This window comes from Pongo pygmaeus, chromosome 18, assembly GCF_028885625.2.
Source record: "Pongo pygmaeus isolate AG05252 chromosome 18, NHGRI_mPonPyg2-v2.0_pri, whole genome shotgun sequence".
In the NCBI taxonomy this organism is placed as follows: Eukaryota; Metazoa; Chordata; class Mammalia; order Primates; family Hominidae; genus Pongo; species Pongo pygmaeus.
The window spans coordinates 18,469,284-18,487,996 of record NC_072391.2 but is presented as its reverse complement, the minus strand read 5'-3'; the positions used below and the strand labels follow the sequence as shown (position 1 = coordinate 18,487,996).

Below are 18,713 nucleotides of genomic sequence, written 5' to 3'. Positions count from 1 at the left end.
CTCCTTTGGGAAAATCTTTATTACATAAATATATTTATGCCAAGATATACATGCACAGGAAGGTCCCCCTATGCATCCAGGTGTCATCTATGAAAGACACGAGGGTCACTGGTTGTAACTGAATCTCATGGCACCTCATTTTCATCATCACTGGATGATTTCTCTGGGTTAGCAAAGGTCAGGAAGACCTGTTCCAGTGTGATCTGACTGACAGAATAGTCTTCTAAATCGAATTGCTCTTTAGCTTGCTCCAAAATGCCAAACACCTTTAACAACAGCAACAAAAACATAGTTACTACTGCAATCTCCCCTTCAGCCTCCAACTCAGATAAGCCTCTCCTCCACTCCCCCAATTCCTATCAAGTGTATGTTGGAGGACAAAAGGCACAGAAGGGAGAGGTGAGAAGGTGGAAGAACAGAGAATTGAGAAAGTGAGAGGAGGCCATTCTCTGTTCCCATTCTCTTGACGGATATGGAGTGATAATGGAATTCAGGGGAAGAAATTGAAGCTATTAAACTCTAGGGGTGTTTGAAAAGCAACCTAATGGTGCTACTCCCCCAATAATGCCAGGCTCCCATTCCACATTCCCAAATCCCAAATACTCCCCATCGTTAGTGCTCTCTTAACATGCAATGTTAGAAGGGCAAGGTTTCTACCATCACCTTTCCCCAGCGACAGTCCTTGCTAGGAATGTAGTAGTTAAGGATCCCTTGATTTTCATGTTTTAAGACACTACCTAAGAAATGAAAATAGGACAGGTGAATAATCTCACAGGCTTCATTTGAAATCGCCAAAATGTTACTACATTTACTTAATTATATACTGTGGAGGGGTGAATAGAGGAGGTCAATACGAAAGGAGATATAACCCACTAACCCACTCTCTTTGGTATCCATGACATGGTTAATGCTTTCAGCAGATTTATTCCTCATGAAATCATCTTATTATGTGGAGCTCATAGCAATTATTGAGGGCAGGATTTGAGGTACAATAAATTATCAGCTGACATGCCCAATGTAAGAAAACTGAGCCTTGTAAAAGTCTAATGTTTGCAGAGGGACCTGATCCATGATGGCCTATTAGAAGTAGCTGCGGTTCACAGCACTCATGGAGAGGAATGGAGAGGGGTGAGTGAACTTAGTACCTTCGACTGACATATCCAGGTTCTCGCATTGGGACCCAGTAGGCTAAAAACTCGACCCATGGAGAACAAAGAAGAGCAGGGGGTGGAGATGGCCCACCAAAGAGCTACACGAAGCCAAAGGAACCCCCACCCCTAGGCAAGAGAAGCAGCGAGTAATGGTGAGACCTTGCCCAGGAAACCATGCTTTTCCCATGGATCTTTGCAACCCACAGATCAAGAGATCCCCCCATGAGCCCACACCACCAGGGCCTTGGGTCTGATACACAGAGCTGTGTGAAGTCTTGACAGAGCAGCCACTCAGGCACACACAGAGACCCAGGAGTTTTATATACTCCAGTCTTGGGATCCCTGGCAAGGTGGGAGGTCCATCTGTACATATCCCTAGGAAGGAAGCTGAATCCAGGGAGCCAAGCAGTGTCATTCTGCAGGCCCCACTTCCACGTCACATCACAAGTTAAGACCTACTGGTTTGGAATCCCAGCCAACAAATGGCAATGAGTTAGAGTCTCCCTGAGATGGGTCCAAGTTCCTGGAGGAGGGGCAGCTGCCATCTCTGTGGTTTGGTCAACTCAGCTGCTTCAGCCTGTCAGCTTTGAAGAATATAGGCAGTCCGAACAAGGAAAGGTCCCACACAACACAGCACACCTGCTCTACCAATAAGCAGCCAGACTGCTGCTTTGGGTGGGTCCCTGATCCCTTTCCTCCTGACTGAATGAGACCTCCCAATAGGGGTCTCTAGCTACCTCCTACAGGTACATGTAGTCTGGTGACCAAAGGAGGGACTCCTCCCTAACTCATTCTATGAGGCCAGCATCATCCTGATACCAAAACCTGGCAGAGATACAACAAAAAAAGAAAACTTCAGGCCAATATCCTTGATGAACATCAATGCAAAAATTCTCAATAAAATACTGGCAAACTGAATCCACCCACACATCAAAAAGCTTGTCCACCATGATCAAGTTGGCTTCATCCCTAGGATGCAAGTTTGGTTCAACATATGCAAATTAATCAATGTGATTCACCACGTAAACAGAACTAAAGACAAAAACCACTGATTAGCTCAATAGATGCAGAAAAGGCCTTCGATAAAATTCAACATCCCTTCATGTTAAAAGTTCTCAATACACTAGATATCAAAAGGACATACCTCAAACTAATAAGAGCCATGACATGACATATGACAAACCCACTGCCAATATCATACTGAATGGGCAAAAGCTGGAAACATTCCCCTTGAAAACTGGCACAGGAACAACTGGCACAAGAATGTCCTCTCTTACCACTCCTATTCAACATGGTATTGGATACAGTATCTTGATTGGCAGGTTTTTTTCTCTTCAGTACTTTGAACATGTCATCCTACTCTCTCCTTGCCTATGAGGTCCTGGTTGAGACACCTACAGCTAGCCTTATGGAATCTCCCTTATACGTTATTTGCTTTTTTTTTTTTTCTCTTGCTGCTTTCAGATCCTCTCTTTGTGCTTGATTTTTGACCATTTAATTATAATGTCTTGATGTAGCCTTGTTTGTATTGAATCCGAATGCAGATATGTGACCCTCTTGTACCTGGATATTTATGTTTTTCTTAATATTTGGAAAATCTTCTGCTTTTATTTCTTTAAATAAGCTTTCCAACAATTTGTTTTTTCTTCTTCCTCACAAACTCTAATAATGTAAACACTGGCTCTTTTGATGCTGTTCTATAAATCCCATGAGCTTTCTTCATTCCTTTTAATTTTTCTTTTAATCATCTAACTGTATATTTTCAAAAAACCTATTTTGAGTTGAGATTTTTTCTCTGTTTGATAAATTCTGCTGTTAATGCTTTCTACTGCATTCTTCATTTTATTCACTGTATATTACATATCCATGATTTCTGTTTGATTTTTTAAAAAGTAATTTCAATTTCTCTATTAAGTTACTAGTCTGGGTCATTTATTGTTTACCTGATTTTGTTGAATTGTTTTTCTGTGTTATCTTGAAGTGTGCAGAGCTTTTTGTTTTCGTTTTTGTTTTTAAGATGGAGTCTTGCTCTGTTGCCCAGGCTGGAGTCCAGTGGCGCGATCTCGGCTCACCGCAACCTCCACCTTCTGGGTTCAAGCGATTCTCCTGCCTCAGTCTCCCAAGTAGCTGGGATTACAGGCACCCACCACCATGCCTGGCTAATTTTTGTATTTTTAGTAGAGATGGGGTTTCACCATATTGGCCAGGCTGGTCTCAAACTCCTGACCTTGTGATCCGCCTGCCTTGGCCTCCCAAAGTGCTGGGATTACAGATGTGAGCCACTGTGCCCAGCCTATAGAGCTTTCCTAAAGTGATTTATTGATCACATCAAATAGAACTCTTGACACAATAAGTCCTCAAAAATATTTGCTACATGAATGCATAAGTGAATATTCAACTTCTTAATGGACATACCCATCTACATGTGTCAAGAACACACCATAAACACTATGACCAACACCGAGGTGATAATTTTTCCACACAGCTCATTCTTCACATATGCTTGACCATCCATTTTGTATCTATTTTCTGATTTTCTTTTCTTTTTGCTTTTTTGAGACAGAGTCTCTCTCTGTCACCCAGGCTAAAGTACAATGGCATGACCTCTGTTCACTGGAACCTCCGCCTCCCCAGTTCAAGCAATTCTCCTGCCTCAGCCTCCTGAGTAACTGAGACCACAGGTACGTGCTACCATGTACAGCTAATTTTTGTATTTTTAATGGATATGGGGATTCATCATGTTGGCGAGGCTGGTCTCGAACTCCTGACCTCAGATGATCTGCCCACCTCAGCCTCCCAAAGTGCTGGGATTACAAGCATGAGCCACTGTGCCCAGCCCTGATTTTCATTCTTACTGTGTAATCAATTTTGCTATTTTCCATTGCCTAGGACACAAATGTTCAACCCCTTAGCCTAACACACAACAGGAACTTCTGTGGTATTTTGCTCAGCCTACCAAAGTGGAAACTAAGATGAAAAACCAGAATTATTAAAAGCCTTGCCATTGCCCATGCTTTAGGTTAAGGAAAGAGAGATAAGACATCGAAATGGATGCTCTCTCTTGTACTGTTCCATGTAGGCAGCAGAGAGGTGCTTACTGAATTTAGCATGAAGAAACGGCACTCAGAAACCAAACTACTCTTGAAAGGGGAGAAATACTAGTTCTTATTTGCATTTCAATACCATATCCTAGCTGAGACAGCAAAAGCATAAAGTTGCATGAGCAGTGTGAAGGAAAAAACCTTAAAATTTGGCGTGAATAATCTGTAAAAATAATTGAGAATTATGCTAAAATAGGACATTAGATACATAATTTATTTTTAGTTTTTATTTATTATCATTAATTTTTTTAGAGATGGGGTCTTGCTCTGTCACCCAGGCTGGAGTGCAATGGCACAATCATAGCTCATTGCAGCCTTAAACCCTGGGGCTCAAGCAGTTCTCTGGCCTCAGCCTCCCAAGTTGCTGGAATTACAGGCATGAGCTACTGCGCCCAACTAATTTATATGGACAGCACAAACATAAAACTGCCTTGTTAGGTGATGTAAGAGTTTGTGAGGACCTCTGCTTTTTGTGAAACTTAGCATAATCTGGCATAAGAGACTTACAGTATCAAACATTGCCAAAGGAGCATTATAGAAAATCAATACCTATCAATAACTCACAGAAAACTGGTATTGAAGACATAAATCATATGGATGGTGAGAACAACAAATATGATTTAACACATTTCTCAAACTCCTGAGCTCAAGTGACCTGCCCACCTCAGCCTCCCAATAGTGCTGGGATTACAGGCGTGAACCACTGCGCCCGGCCAGTTTAATACACTTCTGACAAAGGCAGCACAACTTAATTTACCTGGAAATGTTGTTGCAACATAACATTTGAAATCCTGTAATTTATCTTCAGTCTTGACCTTAACCTTCAGGATGTAAATGTTGCCAAACTTGTTCTTGAGATGCTGAGGGCTGCCCAAGCAAGTGAACTTCCCTTGCACCATAATGGCTAGATTGGTACAGAGGGCGTCACATTCCTCCATACTTGCAAAACAAAAGGGCAGAACATTGTAAGAGTAAAAATAAAAAGTTCTCTTTTGGAAGACATTGTGTAGCTCAGTCAGAGCCAGAATTTTGTGACCCTATTTTCAATCAGAAGTTGTATTTTTCCAATCATAAAGCACATAGATGGGAAGTGGGAATTTTTCAAATGAAAAAGAACACAGTGCCCAATTTTCAAATAGAACATCTTCTGAAGTCCTGTCTTTTCCTCACTTTTTTTTTAAAACTCAGTGAGGATTTTTAGCCATTTGATTTATTAGGATTAACATGAATCCTAATACCTAATGAGGAGCTAACATACTCAGGCAAGTTTAGTGTCCAATATTATCCACTGGGCCTAAATAATTCCTTCTTATAGCCACTAAAACCCTTGCTAGCCTTCAACCAAGCCTCCCAATGAGCCATACCTGTGGGAGGTTATAATGATGGCTTTTCCACTTTCACGTGTCTTTGTCACCGTGTTCCAGAGCAGGCGTCTGGCTACTGGGTCCATGCCAGTTGATGGCTCATCCAGGAAGATGACTGAAGACCTTCCCATTAGGGCAATAGCAGTACTCAGCCTACGTTTGTTTCCTCCACTTCATGGCCAAAGAAGGAGAGAAAAAGTGAGAGAAAAAATGGCTATACATATCAGCTATGTATAGGAAAGAGTTAGTACAAATTTCCCAAATGCTGAGAGTCTCAGCAAACACTTAACATGGATGTCCCAATGCTGATTATATGTGACTTTGATTAGGTAGCAGACCCAATTACAGACGTGTATATCAATTCATTTTAATTTGAGATATAGAGGAGTGACTTTTATGTAATTGATTTTGGCAGCATTATCAGTGGCATTTATTTACCCATGTTTTTAGAGTGTTACGGTTTCCAAGGCACATAAATCACATCACAATTCAAAGGGCCTGCATTCCTCCTTACTTGGTAGACAAAGAACTATAGGGACACTAGGAAGAGAAGACATTCCTTTTTTTGAGGTTCAGAGGATATAGTTCAAATAGAACCAAGACTTTGGGTTCCATCTCTGCAAAGGGAAGATGTGGCACTGTATTGATTTCAGATGCCTTGTTACTGGCATCTGAAGCCTAGCAGAACATTAGATAGTTTCACAAGTAGGTAATTGTGGGAAGAGGAGCTTAGGTGGAGCTGTAAGCTTCATTTCAAACAGCAAGAACCTCAATATTAGCAGCATCAACAGAAAAGAGCAGTAGCATAGTGACTTACCTGTAGGTGTTGATAAGCCTGTCAGCATGAGACTCCAGTTCCAGTGAATTCAACCATTTGTTCACATACAGCCCAATCTGGGGCTCAGAGACTCCCCATATTCTGGCATACATAATCATTATTTCCTGAGCAGTCATATATTCCAGCAAGGCATGAAATTGAGGACAGTAGCCAATTCTTGACCTCACCTAATAACAAAAATTGCCTTGAGTAAAGCAAGTCAGCCATCCTACTCTACATCCATGGATGAGATGGCAAACCTGCAGTCCTCCAAGCCATGCTTCTAAGAGTCCTACCAAGACTATGTTTTTCCTAAAGGGCTACAAAATTACAGCTGTCAGACCTATTGTAGGACATTGGAATAATAGCTTCTGTAATTCAGTTTTAATGATCTTGGGGATAAAGAAGTTAGAAATAAAATTCTAGAGCCACACAATTTGGAGGAGTATTAGAATATGAGATGCTTTTCTCATTAACCAGGAACTCTAAGGAGCATGGCAACCATGATGTTTTGGCTTTGTTTAACCTGTAGAGCCACATGTATATCTTGTTCCAGGGTAAGGCTGAACCAGAGGCAAAGCCTTTCTGCATTCATCCCCAAATCAGAGACTGCAATAAATGTTGCTTCACCAATTAGTCAAACCCTTCTGTTGATTTACACTGAGGTGCACATAGCCTAAGAGCCAGAGAAAAAGGCTATCAATTTAAATTAAATTAAATTACTAATTAATTTACAGTGTTTCCAAACTATTAATGCCCCCTAAACTCCTGGCATGGCACAAGCTCCTGCCCCTCTATTTGAAGTGACAGGGGCTTTAAAGGACTAGCTCCCTTTACACACCATCCTTCATTTTTCTCATTTTCCTCTTTTGGGATTCATATATTAAGTATTAGGGCATTAAAACACAGCTGTATATATAAAGAAAAATATAAAGTAACCACACATGCTCAGGGAAAGACACAGGCTCAGAAAATGCCTGAGAAGAACTTAGTTTCACACCCCAGGCTGATCCTAAGCACAGAGACAGCCTACAACAATCCAAAAAACAAAAACAATAAACAAAAAGTAACAAACAACAGCAAACCTAGGAGAATGAGGAAAATATAATTTCCAGAATTACCACTTTATTAGAGTCAAATGTCCAGTTTTTAATAAAACTCAGAAGCATACAAAGAAACAGGAAAGTATGACCCATCAAAGGATCAAAGGAAAAAAAAAAATGAATGGAAACTGTACTGAAAAAGACATGAGGGCAGATATACTAGAAAAATACTTTAAAATACTGTCTTAATGATGCTTTAAAAACTAGAGGAAGATGTGGAGGAACTCAAGAAAATGATGTACAAACAAAATGGCAATATCAATAAGGAGGTAGAAAACTTTAAAAGGAAACAAAAAAATTCTAGAGTGGAAAAGTACAATAACTCAAATAAAATATTAACTAGTAGGATTGAAAGTCATGTTTGAATAGGCAGAAGAAAAAATTACCTAACTTGAATATAGGACGATGGCAATTATTGAGTCTGAGGAACAGGAAGTAAAAAGATTGAAAAAAGAAAAAAAAAAAAAGATCAAAGAAATGTAAACAGAGCCTAAGGGACTTTTGAAACACCATCAAGTGGACTAATATATACATTGTGGTATTTAAGAAGGAGAAGAAAGACAAGGGCAGAGAGATAATTTGAAGAAATAATGATTGAAAACTTTCCAAATTTGATGAATATAAACATCCAAGAGCCCAATGAACTCTAAGTAAAACGAACTCAAAGAGACCCACACCAAGACATGTTATTATCAATTCGGCAAAAGCCAAAGACAGAGAGAGAATCTTGAAATCAGGAAGACAGAAGCCATGGATCACATTTTTAAAAAGTCTCTGAAGATTATCAGCAGATATCAGAAGCTTCGGCAGCCAGAGGCAATGGGCTAAACCAGAAGCAAAGCCTTTCCCCATTCACCCTCAAAAGTGTTAACAGAAGAAAACTGTCAAACAGAAATCTTGCATCTGGCAAAAGTATTTCAAGAGTGAAGAATAAATTAAGACATTCTCAGATAAATGAAAGTTGATGGAGTTTGTTGTCAATACAACTGTCCTGAACGAAATGCTCAAGGAAGTCCTACAAGGTGAAATGAAAAGACACTGGACAATAAGTTAATGCCATATGAAGTAAAGATCTCAATAAAGGTAAATACATAGGGAATTATAAAAGCTAATCATATCATAACAAAAGTTTCTTACTTTACATTTTGTTTTCTATGTAATTTAAAATTTTAATGCATTTAAAATAATTATTTATGTTTTGGGCACATAGTCTATAAAGATGTAATTCTGTGACATCAGCAACTGAAAGGGGTGTAAAGGAGCAGAGTATTTTTATGTTACTGAAGTTAAGTTGATATAAATCCAAATTAGTATTATAACATTAGTATATTAAATGTAATCTGTCTGGTAACTACAAAGAAAATAGTTATAGAATATGTACAAAAGAAAATGAGAAAGGAATTTAAATGTTTTACTACAAAAAACTCAACTAAATACAAAGGAAAATAGTAATGCTGGGCAGGCATGGTGGCTCACACCTGTAATCCCAGCACTTTGGGAGGCTGAGGCGGGCAGATCACTTGAGGTCAGGAGTTCGAGACCAGCCTGGCCAACATGGTGAAATCTGTCTCTACTAAAGAAAAAAAAATAAATAAATAAATTAGCCTGGTGTGCTGGCACCAGCCTGTAATCTCAGCTACTCTGAAGGCTGAGGCAGGAGAACCGCTGGAACGCGGGAGGCGGAGATTGCAATGAGCTGAGATTGTGCCGCTGCACTCCAGCATGGGTGACAGAGTGAGACTCAGTCTCAAAAAAAAAAAAAAAAAAAAGTAATGCAGGAAATTGGGGATATAAAAGCTATAAGGCATATAGAAAAAATAGCAAAATGATGGAAATAAGTTTCTCCTTATAAGTAATCACTTTAAATAAAAATAAACTCTCCAATCAAAAGACAGAGATTGGCAGAATGAATTAAAAAAAAATGACCCAACTAGAAGCCATCTCCAACAGACTCACTTAAGATCCAAAGACATAAGTAGACTGAAAATGAAAGGATGGAAAAAAAGACATTTTATGCATTTAGTAATCAAATGGCGTGTAGGGGTGGCTACACTAATATCAGATAAAATAGACCTTAAATCAAGAAAATTTAGAAGAAGCAAAGAATATTACATATTAATAAAAGGTTCAATTCAGGATGAAGATATAAAAAGTAAAAACATTTACACACCTAATAGCAGACCATCAAAATAGATGAAGAAAAAACTGACAGAATTGAAGAAACAATTCTATAATAATAGTTGGATATTTTAATATCCTACTCTCATTAATGGGTAGAACAACCAGACAGAAGATCAATAGGGAAACAGAGACCTTAAATAACACAATAAACCAATTAGATCTAACTAACATATGCAGAATGCTAATCAACAAAAACAGAGTGCACATTCTTTTCACATGCACATGGGACATCTTCCAGAATGGACCATATTTTAGGCTACAAATTAAATCTCAGTAGATTTGAAAAGATAAACCATCTTTTCCAACCACAATTGAATGAATTTAGGTATCATTAACAGGAGAAAACCTGGAAAATTCACAAATTTGCAGAAATTAAACTATACACTCTTAAACAACCAATGGCTAAATGAAGAAATGATAAGAGAATTTAGAAAATGCTTAGAGATGAGTGAAAACAAATAAAACACTACACAAAAACTCATGGGACTCAGCAAAAGCAGTGTTCAGGAGGAAATGTATAGCTATGTTCTGTCCTTGGAGCCAATGGTCAGTGTTGCCCCAAAAGTGGTGGCTGAGGAGTTCTTACAATGGACTGCCCCACATCACCCTGAGGTAGGGCCAATTGGGATTCCAAAGAAAGAAGCCCTAGATAACAGTCCAAAACATTTGTTAGAAAAATTTACATACAAGAGTTGTGGTGTCCTTGTGATGGATAGTAAGAAAGAAGATGTTCTACCTGGGTACGGCTATAAGGAGGGAGTTGGTTTACAGAGTGTTTAAAGAATTTGGCTCAGGGCCAGGGCTACTTTCTATGTGTTTAGCAAGATGTTTGACCTTTCAGTTTTGGGCAACAACTTAAACAACCTTATCAGTGTCTTGGAATGTTCCTTGGCACCTTCTGGGCCCTGGCTTGGGTCTAAGCCTGGAGGGGAAGGCATAAAGCTGGCCCTGAGCAGCAACTCAGGTTGGTCAAGGCACTCTGTGTTTTCTCAGTCAGGACAAAGATAGAAAACAGGGGGAACTGGGGGCCATGCAAGCTATACATGCTTACATTAAAAAACAAAGAGACAAAAATAAACATGGAAACCAGCTGTGTGACTCCTGGATGTAAGTCAAGTTTCCATTGACTCTGGCACCATGAAAAAGTGATGAATTCACATAGCCCTTGCTACTTCTACATTTAAACAAGCAGTGCCACCCCGTATTTAAAATTAGATCTGCCAATATCTCATGAGCCATAGTTGCTGCTCAGCATGTCTCTGAGTGGGAAAAACCACCAAATATCAAGCACAAAGTTGATAGATATGCATAGATTTGAACTAGTTTGGTCACCATTATGGCCTTCTATGTAATACCTTCACAGCCCTGACTAGGAGTTCTATTTCCCTATCCTCCCGTATCTAAATGGTGCTGGAGACCAAGTCGTCTCTTGTCTCTTGACTCTACTATAACCACTATAGCAACCATCCCATTTTTTTCTCCAGGCAGAGAAAGACAATACAATAACAATGACAAAAAAGGGAGCATCCTAGCAAATTATAACCATGATCCAGTTTTATATCCCTGAAGATTCACTCAGTCAGATTGCTTGGACCCTGACTTCTATTTGGAAGAGATAGTTGCATTTGATATGAAGTCAGATCTCATAGTTAATATAGATTCTAAGAAGCTTAGTGGCAATGTTGTGGCACTTTCCAAGTTAATCAAAGTGAGTTTTTCTATGGATTTATCTCTTCTCTGGATTTATTTTATTTTCCTCTTAATTTTTCTTGAATTTTTATTCATCTATTCTGTTCATGTTGTACAAGGTATAGGGAAATATGTGTAACAGATTGATCTATTTTTTTCTTTAAAAAATCAGTTACGTTTCTGTATACCAACAATAAAAACCCCCAAAAGGAAATAAAGAAAACAATTCAATTTATATAGCATCAAAAAGAATAAAATGCATAGGAATAGACTTAGCCAATAAGTTAAAAGTCTTGTACACTGAAAACCATAAAAATTGCTGAAAAATTAAAGAAGATATAAATAAATAGGAATACATCCCATGTTCATGGATTGAGAGACTTACTATTGTTGTTACAAATAATCTACAGATTCAATGCAATTTCTATCAAAATCCTGATAATTTTTCTTTTTGCAGAAGTAGAAAAATGCTCCTAAAATTCATGTAGAACCTTCAGGGACCCAAATGGCCAAATCAATCTTTTGAAAGGAACGATGAAATTGGAAGATTCATACTTTATAAATTCAAAGCTTACTGAAAAGTTTCAGTAATGAAAAACTGTGTGGCATAAATACAGACATATAGATCAGTAAAATAGAACAGAGACCCAGAAATAAATCCTCAGGAAATGATCAACTGAATCACACATGGGTGCCAAGACCATTCAATAGGGAAAGGACAGACTTTTCAACAAACGGTGTTGAGAAAACTGGATATTCACATGAATAAGATTGATGTTGGATCCTTACCTTACACCATATACCATAATTAACTCAAAATGGATCAAAGACCTAAACATGTGAGTTAAACTATAAAACACTTAGAAAAAAAATAGAGGAAAAACTTCATGACATCGAATTTGACAATGATTTTGTGGACAGAACACCAAAATCACAGGCAATAAAAGAAAAATTAGATAAACTGAACTTCAAATTAAAACACTTGTGCACCAAAGAACACCAGAAAAGGCAGAAAAAGCTTCTTTCTAAGGTTACACCCTCTCTTCCAGGTGGCATGTACAGCCAATGACTGGCAGATGCAGAGATACAAAGGTTAGTGATCGTGTTTCAATTGGGGTACCTGTGAAAGGCCATCTTGCTGCAGAGTTCTCAGTAAAATGGAGCAAGGCCTCAGGTACAAGTAAATTGCAGGTCATCTTCTCCTTCTGCCCAGACTTGCCATCCTTATGCCCTTACAGCACCTTGTCTGGCATATGTTAGATGTAATGGGAAAAAATATTTACAAATCGTGTATGAATTAATATCCAGAATATATAAAGGATTCCTCCAATTCAACATCAACAGAAACCAAACGACCCAATCTAAAATCGTCCAAATGATTAATATAGGCACTTCTCCAAGAAGATACACAAATGGCCAATAAGCACATGAAAAAAATGCCCAACACCACTAATTGTTAGGGAAATGCATATCAAAACTACAAGGGGATACCACCTCACAGTCATTAGGATGGCTACTATTAAAACAAAAATTAAGAAGAGTTAGTGATTATGTGGATAAACTGGAACTCTTGTGCATTGCTGGTGGGAATGTAAAATGACACAGCTGCTGTGGAATACAGTATAGAAGTTCTTACGAAAATAATCATAGAATTACTATATGATTCTGCATTCAACCTATAGGTATGTATCCCAGATAATCAAAAGCAGGGGCTCAAACAGATATTTGTATACTAATGTTTATAGTTGCATTATTTGCAAGAGCCAAAAGGTACGAACAACCCAAATGTCCCATAAATGGATGAATGGAAAAACAAAATGTTGTATACTCATACAAAGGAATATTATTCAGCCTTAAAACAGAATGAATTTTTTTTTTTTTTTTTTTTTTTTGAGACGGAGTTTCGCTCTTGTTGCCCAGGCTGGAGTGCGATGGCACAATCTTGGCTCACTGTAACCTCCACCTCCTCGGTTCAAGCAATTCTCCCACCTCAGCCTCTCAAATAGTTGGGATCGTAGGCACACACCACCACACCTGGTTAATTTTTGTATTTTTAGTAGAGATGGAGTTTCACCATGCTGGCCGGCCTAACTCCTGACTTCAAGTAATCTGCCTGCCTTGGCCTCCCAAAGTACTGGGATTAAAGGCATGAGCTACTGCTCCCAGCCAAACTGAATGAAATTCCAATACGTAGGTGAACCTTGAAGGTATTGTGCTAGGTGAAGTATATCAGATATACAAGGAAAATTTTATGTTATTCTACTTACATGAGGTACCTAGTATATTATTATCATGACATACATAGGTAGTCACTATCAATATTTTAGTGTATGACATTTTAGTGTTTTTTCACCCTGGATGTGTATACATGTGTGTATATACGTAAACAGGTAAAATTGGAATCACAGTAGCCGGGTGTGGTAGCCCATGCCTGTAATCCCAGCTCTTTGGGAGGCGGAAGCAAGAGAATCACCTGAGGCCAGGAGGTCAAGACCCACCTGGGCAACATGGCAAAAACTACATCTCCACTAAAAATACAAAAATTCGTTGGGCAAGGTGGTGCACACCCGTAGTCCCAGCTACCAGGGAGGGCTGGGTGGGAGGATTGCTTGAGCCTGGGAGGTGGAGGCTGCAGTGAGCCGAGATCACACCACAGCACTCTAGCCTGGGTGACAGAGCGAGACTCTGTCTAAAAAAAAAAAAAAATGGAATCACAGTATTTTTAAATTTCTACCATTATCATTCTATAAAATATGATTGAGATTATAGTGTACACTTGATCTTAGCCAAAAGATCCAGAACAGCTCACACTTTATATTACAATTTGTATTCTACTTTTCCTGATATTTTGATTAAATTGTGATATGTTTTCCCTATGACATTTCCCTATTACATTTCTTTGTAAACATCATTTTAAATAAGTGTACAGTGTTACACTGCAGGCATACCGTAAGTTTAGCCATTTCCCTTTTGTAAGATACTGACCCTTTTCTAATTTTTTCTACAGTTTACATAAATTGTAAAAAAATATATATTGTGTGAATGTATTTTTAGTAATTCAAATATTCCTTCGGGTAGATTTCCATGAGTTGAATTTTTAGATCCAATAAATGTATTTTTTCTTTTTTAAATTATAAAATATTTTAATGTAGAGATAATTACATGACAAAGATCCCTAAATGCATCAACCGTCTTTTAAGGGATACGCACCCTTTTATTTATATATTATGTCTGTAAGATTCATCCATTTTGTTGATAGTAATTTGTTTTTTTGTTTTGTTTTTTTTTTTTGTGAGACAGGGTTTCACTCTGTGGCCCAGTCTGGAGCGCAGTGGCACGATCACGGCTCACTGTAGCCTCCACCTCCCATGCTCAAGTGATCCTCCTGCCTCAGCCTCCTGAGTAGCTAGGACTACAGGCACACACCACCCATGCCTGGCTAATTTTTGTATTTTTTGTAGAGAAGGGATTTTGCCATGTTGCCCAGGCTGGTCTCGAACTCCTGGGCTCAAGCGATTTGCCCACCTCAGCCTCCTGAAGTGCTAGGATTACAGGTGTGAGCCATTGTGCCTGGCCAGTAGTTTGGTCTTCTTCATTGCTGTGCAGATTCAGTTGTATGAATATAGCATAATTTTTGTCCATTCTATTATTGATAGACATTTGAGTTGTTTTCATTTCTTGTCATTATGAGTAAAGCTTTTAACATTGGTGGACACAAGTATGTATTTCTCTTAGGGATATATCCAGGAATAGAATTGCTGCCAGACAGAAAAAAAAAAAAAAAATATTTGTAGCTTTAGAGGGTATTGCCAGTTTTTTATTTATTTATTTCTTTTTTTATTTTGAGACAGTCTCACTCTGTCGCCCAGGCTGGAATGCAGTGCGCAATCTCAGTTCACTGCAATCTCCGCCTCCCGGGTTCAAGCGATTCTTCTGCCTCAGTCTCCTGAGTAGCTGGGATTACGGGCATGTGCCATCACACCTGGCTAATTTTTGAATTTTTTTAGCACAGACGAGGTTTTGCCATGTTGGGCTGGTCTCGAACCCCTGACCTCCGGTGATCCGCCCACCTCAGCCTCCTAAAGTGCTAGGAATACAGGCGTGAGTCACCATGCCCAGCCGTTATCTCTCATTTTCTAAAGTGGTAGTACCGTTTTATACTCCCAACAGCAATAAATTGTAGTTACATTCTTACTAACTGCTAACTCATTTATTTACTAGCATCTGGACTAACATTTGGTATTGTCAGTCTTTTTAATTTTAGTCATTCTGGTAAGGGTGTAGTGCCCACCAGCCATCTCCAACAGATTTTAACATATATGCTTCAGATCTCTTTTAAGAAATATAAATTTAAATATTCATTGGTGAATCTAGTAAGGGACGTGTGTGTGTGTGTATATATATAGTATATATATACACACATATACAAGAAAATAACATATACATTATATAAAATAATGTATATATACACATACTGTATATATACACACACACAAATTATATATATATATATGTATGTATTTTGGAGACGGTCTCACTCTGTCATCTAGGTTGGAGTAGAGTGGTGTGGTCTTGCCTCACTGTAGCCTCAACCTCCCAGGCCCAGCATTCCTCCTGCCTCAGCCTCCTGAGTATCTGGGACTATAGGTTTGTGCCACCACACCTGGTTAATGTTTTATTTTTGTAGAGACAGAAACCTGCTTTGTTGCCCAGGCTGGTCTCAAACTCCTGAGCTCAAGGATTCCTCCCACCTTAGCCTCCCAAAGTGCTGGGATTATAGGCATGAACCACTGCACCTGGCCAAGGTCTATATTTTTCTTATTGTACTAATCTTGCAACTTTTCTGTAGATTTAAAATTTTTCAAAATTCTGTAAATAGTTTAAAAATATATAAATTTTAGATATAGCTGAAACCAACTACTTACCCTTTCCCAGCCTCCCAAAGTAATTACTATCCTGAATGTAATGTTTATTGTTTTGTTTTGTTTTGTTTTTGAGACAGCATCTCACTGTCACTGAGGCTGGAGTGCAGTGTCGTGATCTCAGCTCACTGCAACCTCTGCCCCCCAGGTTCAAGTGATTCTCCTGCCTCAGCCTCCTGAGTAGCTGGGATTACATGTGCGCCACCAGGCCCGGCTAATTTTTTTTTTTTTTTTTTGTATTTTTAGTAGAGACGGGGTTTCACCATGTTGGCCAGGCTGGTCTCGAACTCCCGACCTCAGACTAACCACCCGCCTCGGCTTCCCAAAGTGCTGGGATTACAGGTGTGAGCCACTGTGCCTGGCCTGGTACAACTAATTTTAAAAGCAGGTTGACACTCTAGTCCAATTGGCAGATGTGCATACCCCATGCCATTGTAATTTTTTCCCCTAGAAAAACTCCTATTCAGTCATACAGGGAAATGAGTATAAAAACATTTGCTGCTGCCATGTTTGTAATTGTGGACAATTGGGAATAATCTTTATACCTCATCAATGAAAAAATAGACCAATTATGGTTAATTCATGTAGAATACTACACAGTAGACTATGAACCAGAGTTACATGAATCAACATTCGTATTTCTCAAAAGCATAATGTGGGTCAGGCACGGTGGCTCATGCCTGTAATCCCAGCACTTTGGCAGGCTGAGGCAGGTGGATCACTTGAGCCCAGGAATTCAAGACCAGCCCGAGCAACACAGTGAAAACCTGTCTCTGTCTTTTTAAAAGAAAAGCATATTGTGGAACAACAACAGAAAAAGGCAATTTGCAGAATTATGAAGTATGATATCACTTGTATAAATTATAAGAAAATGTTAAATAGTGCTATTATATATAATTTGTAGAGCTATACATATATACCTGAGAACAATAAACATTACATTCATGCAGCCAGGCACAGTGGCTCATGCCTGTAGTCTCAGCACTTTGGGAGACCAAGGCGGGCAGATCACTTGAGCTCAGGAATTGGAGACCAGCCTGGCCAACATGGTGAAACCCCATCTCCATTAAAAATACAAAAAATTAGCCGGGCATGGTGGCACGCCTGTAGTCGCAGCTACTCAGGAGCTTGAACCCGGGAGGTGGAGGTTGCAGTGAGCCGAGACTATGCCACTGCACTCCAGCCTGGGTGACAGAGAGAAAAAAAAAGTTGTACCAATTTATACTCCCACTAGCATTAGATAAGAGTTCAAATTATGCGAGGCATGGTGTCTCACATCTGTAACCCCAGCATTTTTGGACTCTGTCTCAAAAAAAAAAAAATCCACATCTTTTACAACACATGATTGTTAGATTTTTTAGTTTTTGCCTATCGGATGATATATTCTTATTTACATTTTCATTTTCCTTATTACTAAGGGGGTTGAGCAGCTTCTCACATTAGGCCTTCCTCCTCTGCCCACATGACATGCCTATTCATATTCCTTCCCTGTTTCCTACTGGGAAATCATTTTCTTTTTTTCGTTTCTTTTCTTTTTTTGAGACAGAGTTTTCCTCTTGTTGCCCAGGCTGGAGTGCAATGGCATGATCTCGGATCACTGCAACCTCCGCCTCCCAGGTTTAAGAGATTCTCCTGCCTCAGCCTCCCGAGTAGCTGGAATTACAGGCCTGCGCCACCACAACTGGCTAATTTTTGTATTTTCAGTAGAGATGGGGTTTCACCATGTTGGCCAGGCTAGTCTCAAACTCCTGGCCTCAAGTGATCCACCCACCTCGGCCTCCCAAAGTGCTGGGATTACAGTCATGAGCCATCGTGCCCAGCCACTGCCATGGTGTTTTCTTTTTGTTTTTTTTTTTAAAGATAAACCTCTGGGGTTTCTGGAAAGTAAAGCCCCGTGCTCCAAACAGCTCTGCTATACCTGTGTGCAAAATATTTTCATCTCTCTCTCCCCCAAGTGCATGCAAACACATATGGAACTGACATAGGCATCCACTGTCCCACTTCAAATTATACAGACGCACACGACAGATATTCTCACAGAAACGCAGTCAGCCAAGCCCAGAACCCATAGATCTAGGTCCACACTCACGCCTCCGCATGCTCCCCAGAAAGATGGATGCATCGCCCGCAGATAGAGATGGGCTCACCAATCCCACTCAAAACCCGCAGCCCGCTTACAGCTCGCAAGCCGCCCACAATGCCAGCCCCATAGCAAGCATCACTAGGGGCTCTGGAATAGGCAGGCGCCTTGTTCTCACTTCCTTTGGGTTGGTTTTATTTTAGTTGTTTTGTTTGTTGTTGTTCTTAGAGTTACCACCTGCCCCTCTGTCTCCCTACCCAGCCCCCAAGCCTCCCCACCAAGCCTCCACTGCGCATGTGCCGTGC

The 18,713-nt window shown here is 39.5% G+C and overlaps 1 protein-coding gene across 1 annotated transcript; it reads right to left on the bottom strand.

Annotated features, from left to right (window-relative positions):
- Positions 1-103: 103 nt before the first annotated feature.
- LOC129015031 (phospholipid-transporting ATPase ABCA3-like) lies at positions 104-18,621 on the bottom strand. The gene is made up of 6 exons (XM_054452587.1): positions 18,418-18,621; positions 6,434-6,621; positions 5,617-5,787; positions 5,010-5,191; positions 664-737; positions 104-266 (listed from the first exon to the last, which is right to left on the bottom strand). Exons 1-6 carry the CDS (start codon positions 18,448-18,450, stop codon positions 126-128), a joined length of 789 nt encoding a protein of 262 aa, XP_054308562.1. The 5' UTR covers positions 18,451-18,621; the 3' UTR covers positions 104-125.
- Positions 18,622-18,713: the final 92 nt, after the last annotated feature.

What these genes read in the sequence shown, in the direction of transcription:
- LOC129015031 (XM_054452587.1), bottom strand. Translation starts at nt 18,450, where the DNA reads ATGCATCCATCTTTCTGGGGAGCATGCGGAGGC. An exon ending in TGTTGCAACAACATTTCCAG is followed by an intron (nt 738 to 5,009) that starts GTAAATTAAGTT and finishes TTCATTTCTTAG; the next exon opens with GTAGTGTCTTAAAACATGAA. An exon ending in AGGACTGTCGCTGGGGAAAG is followed by an intron (nt 267 to 663) that starts GTGATGGTAGAA and finishes CTGTTGTTAAAG; the next exon opens with GTGTTTGGCATTTTGGAGCA.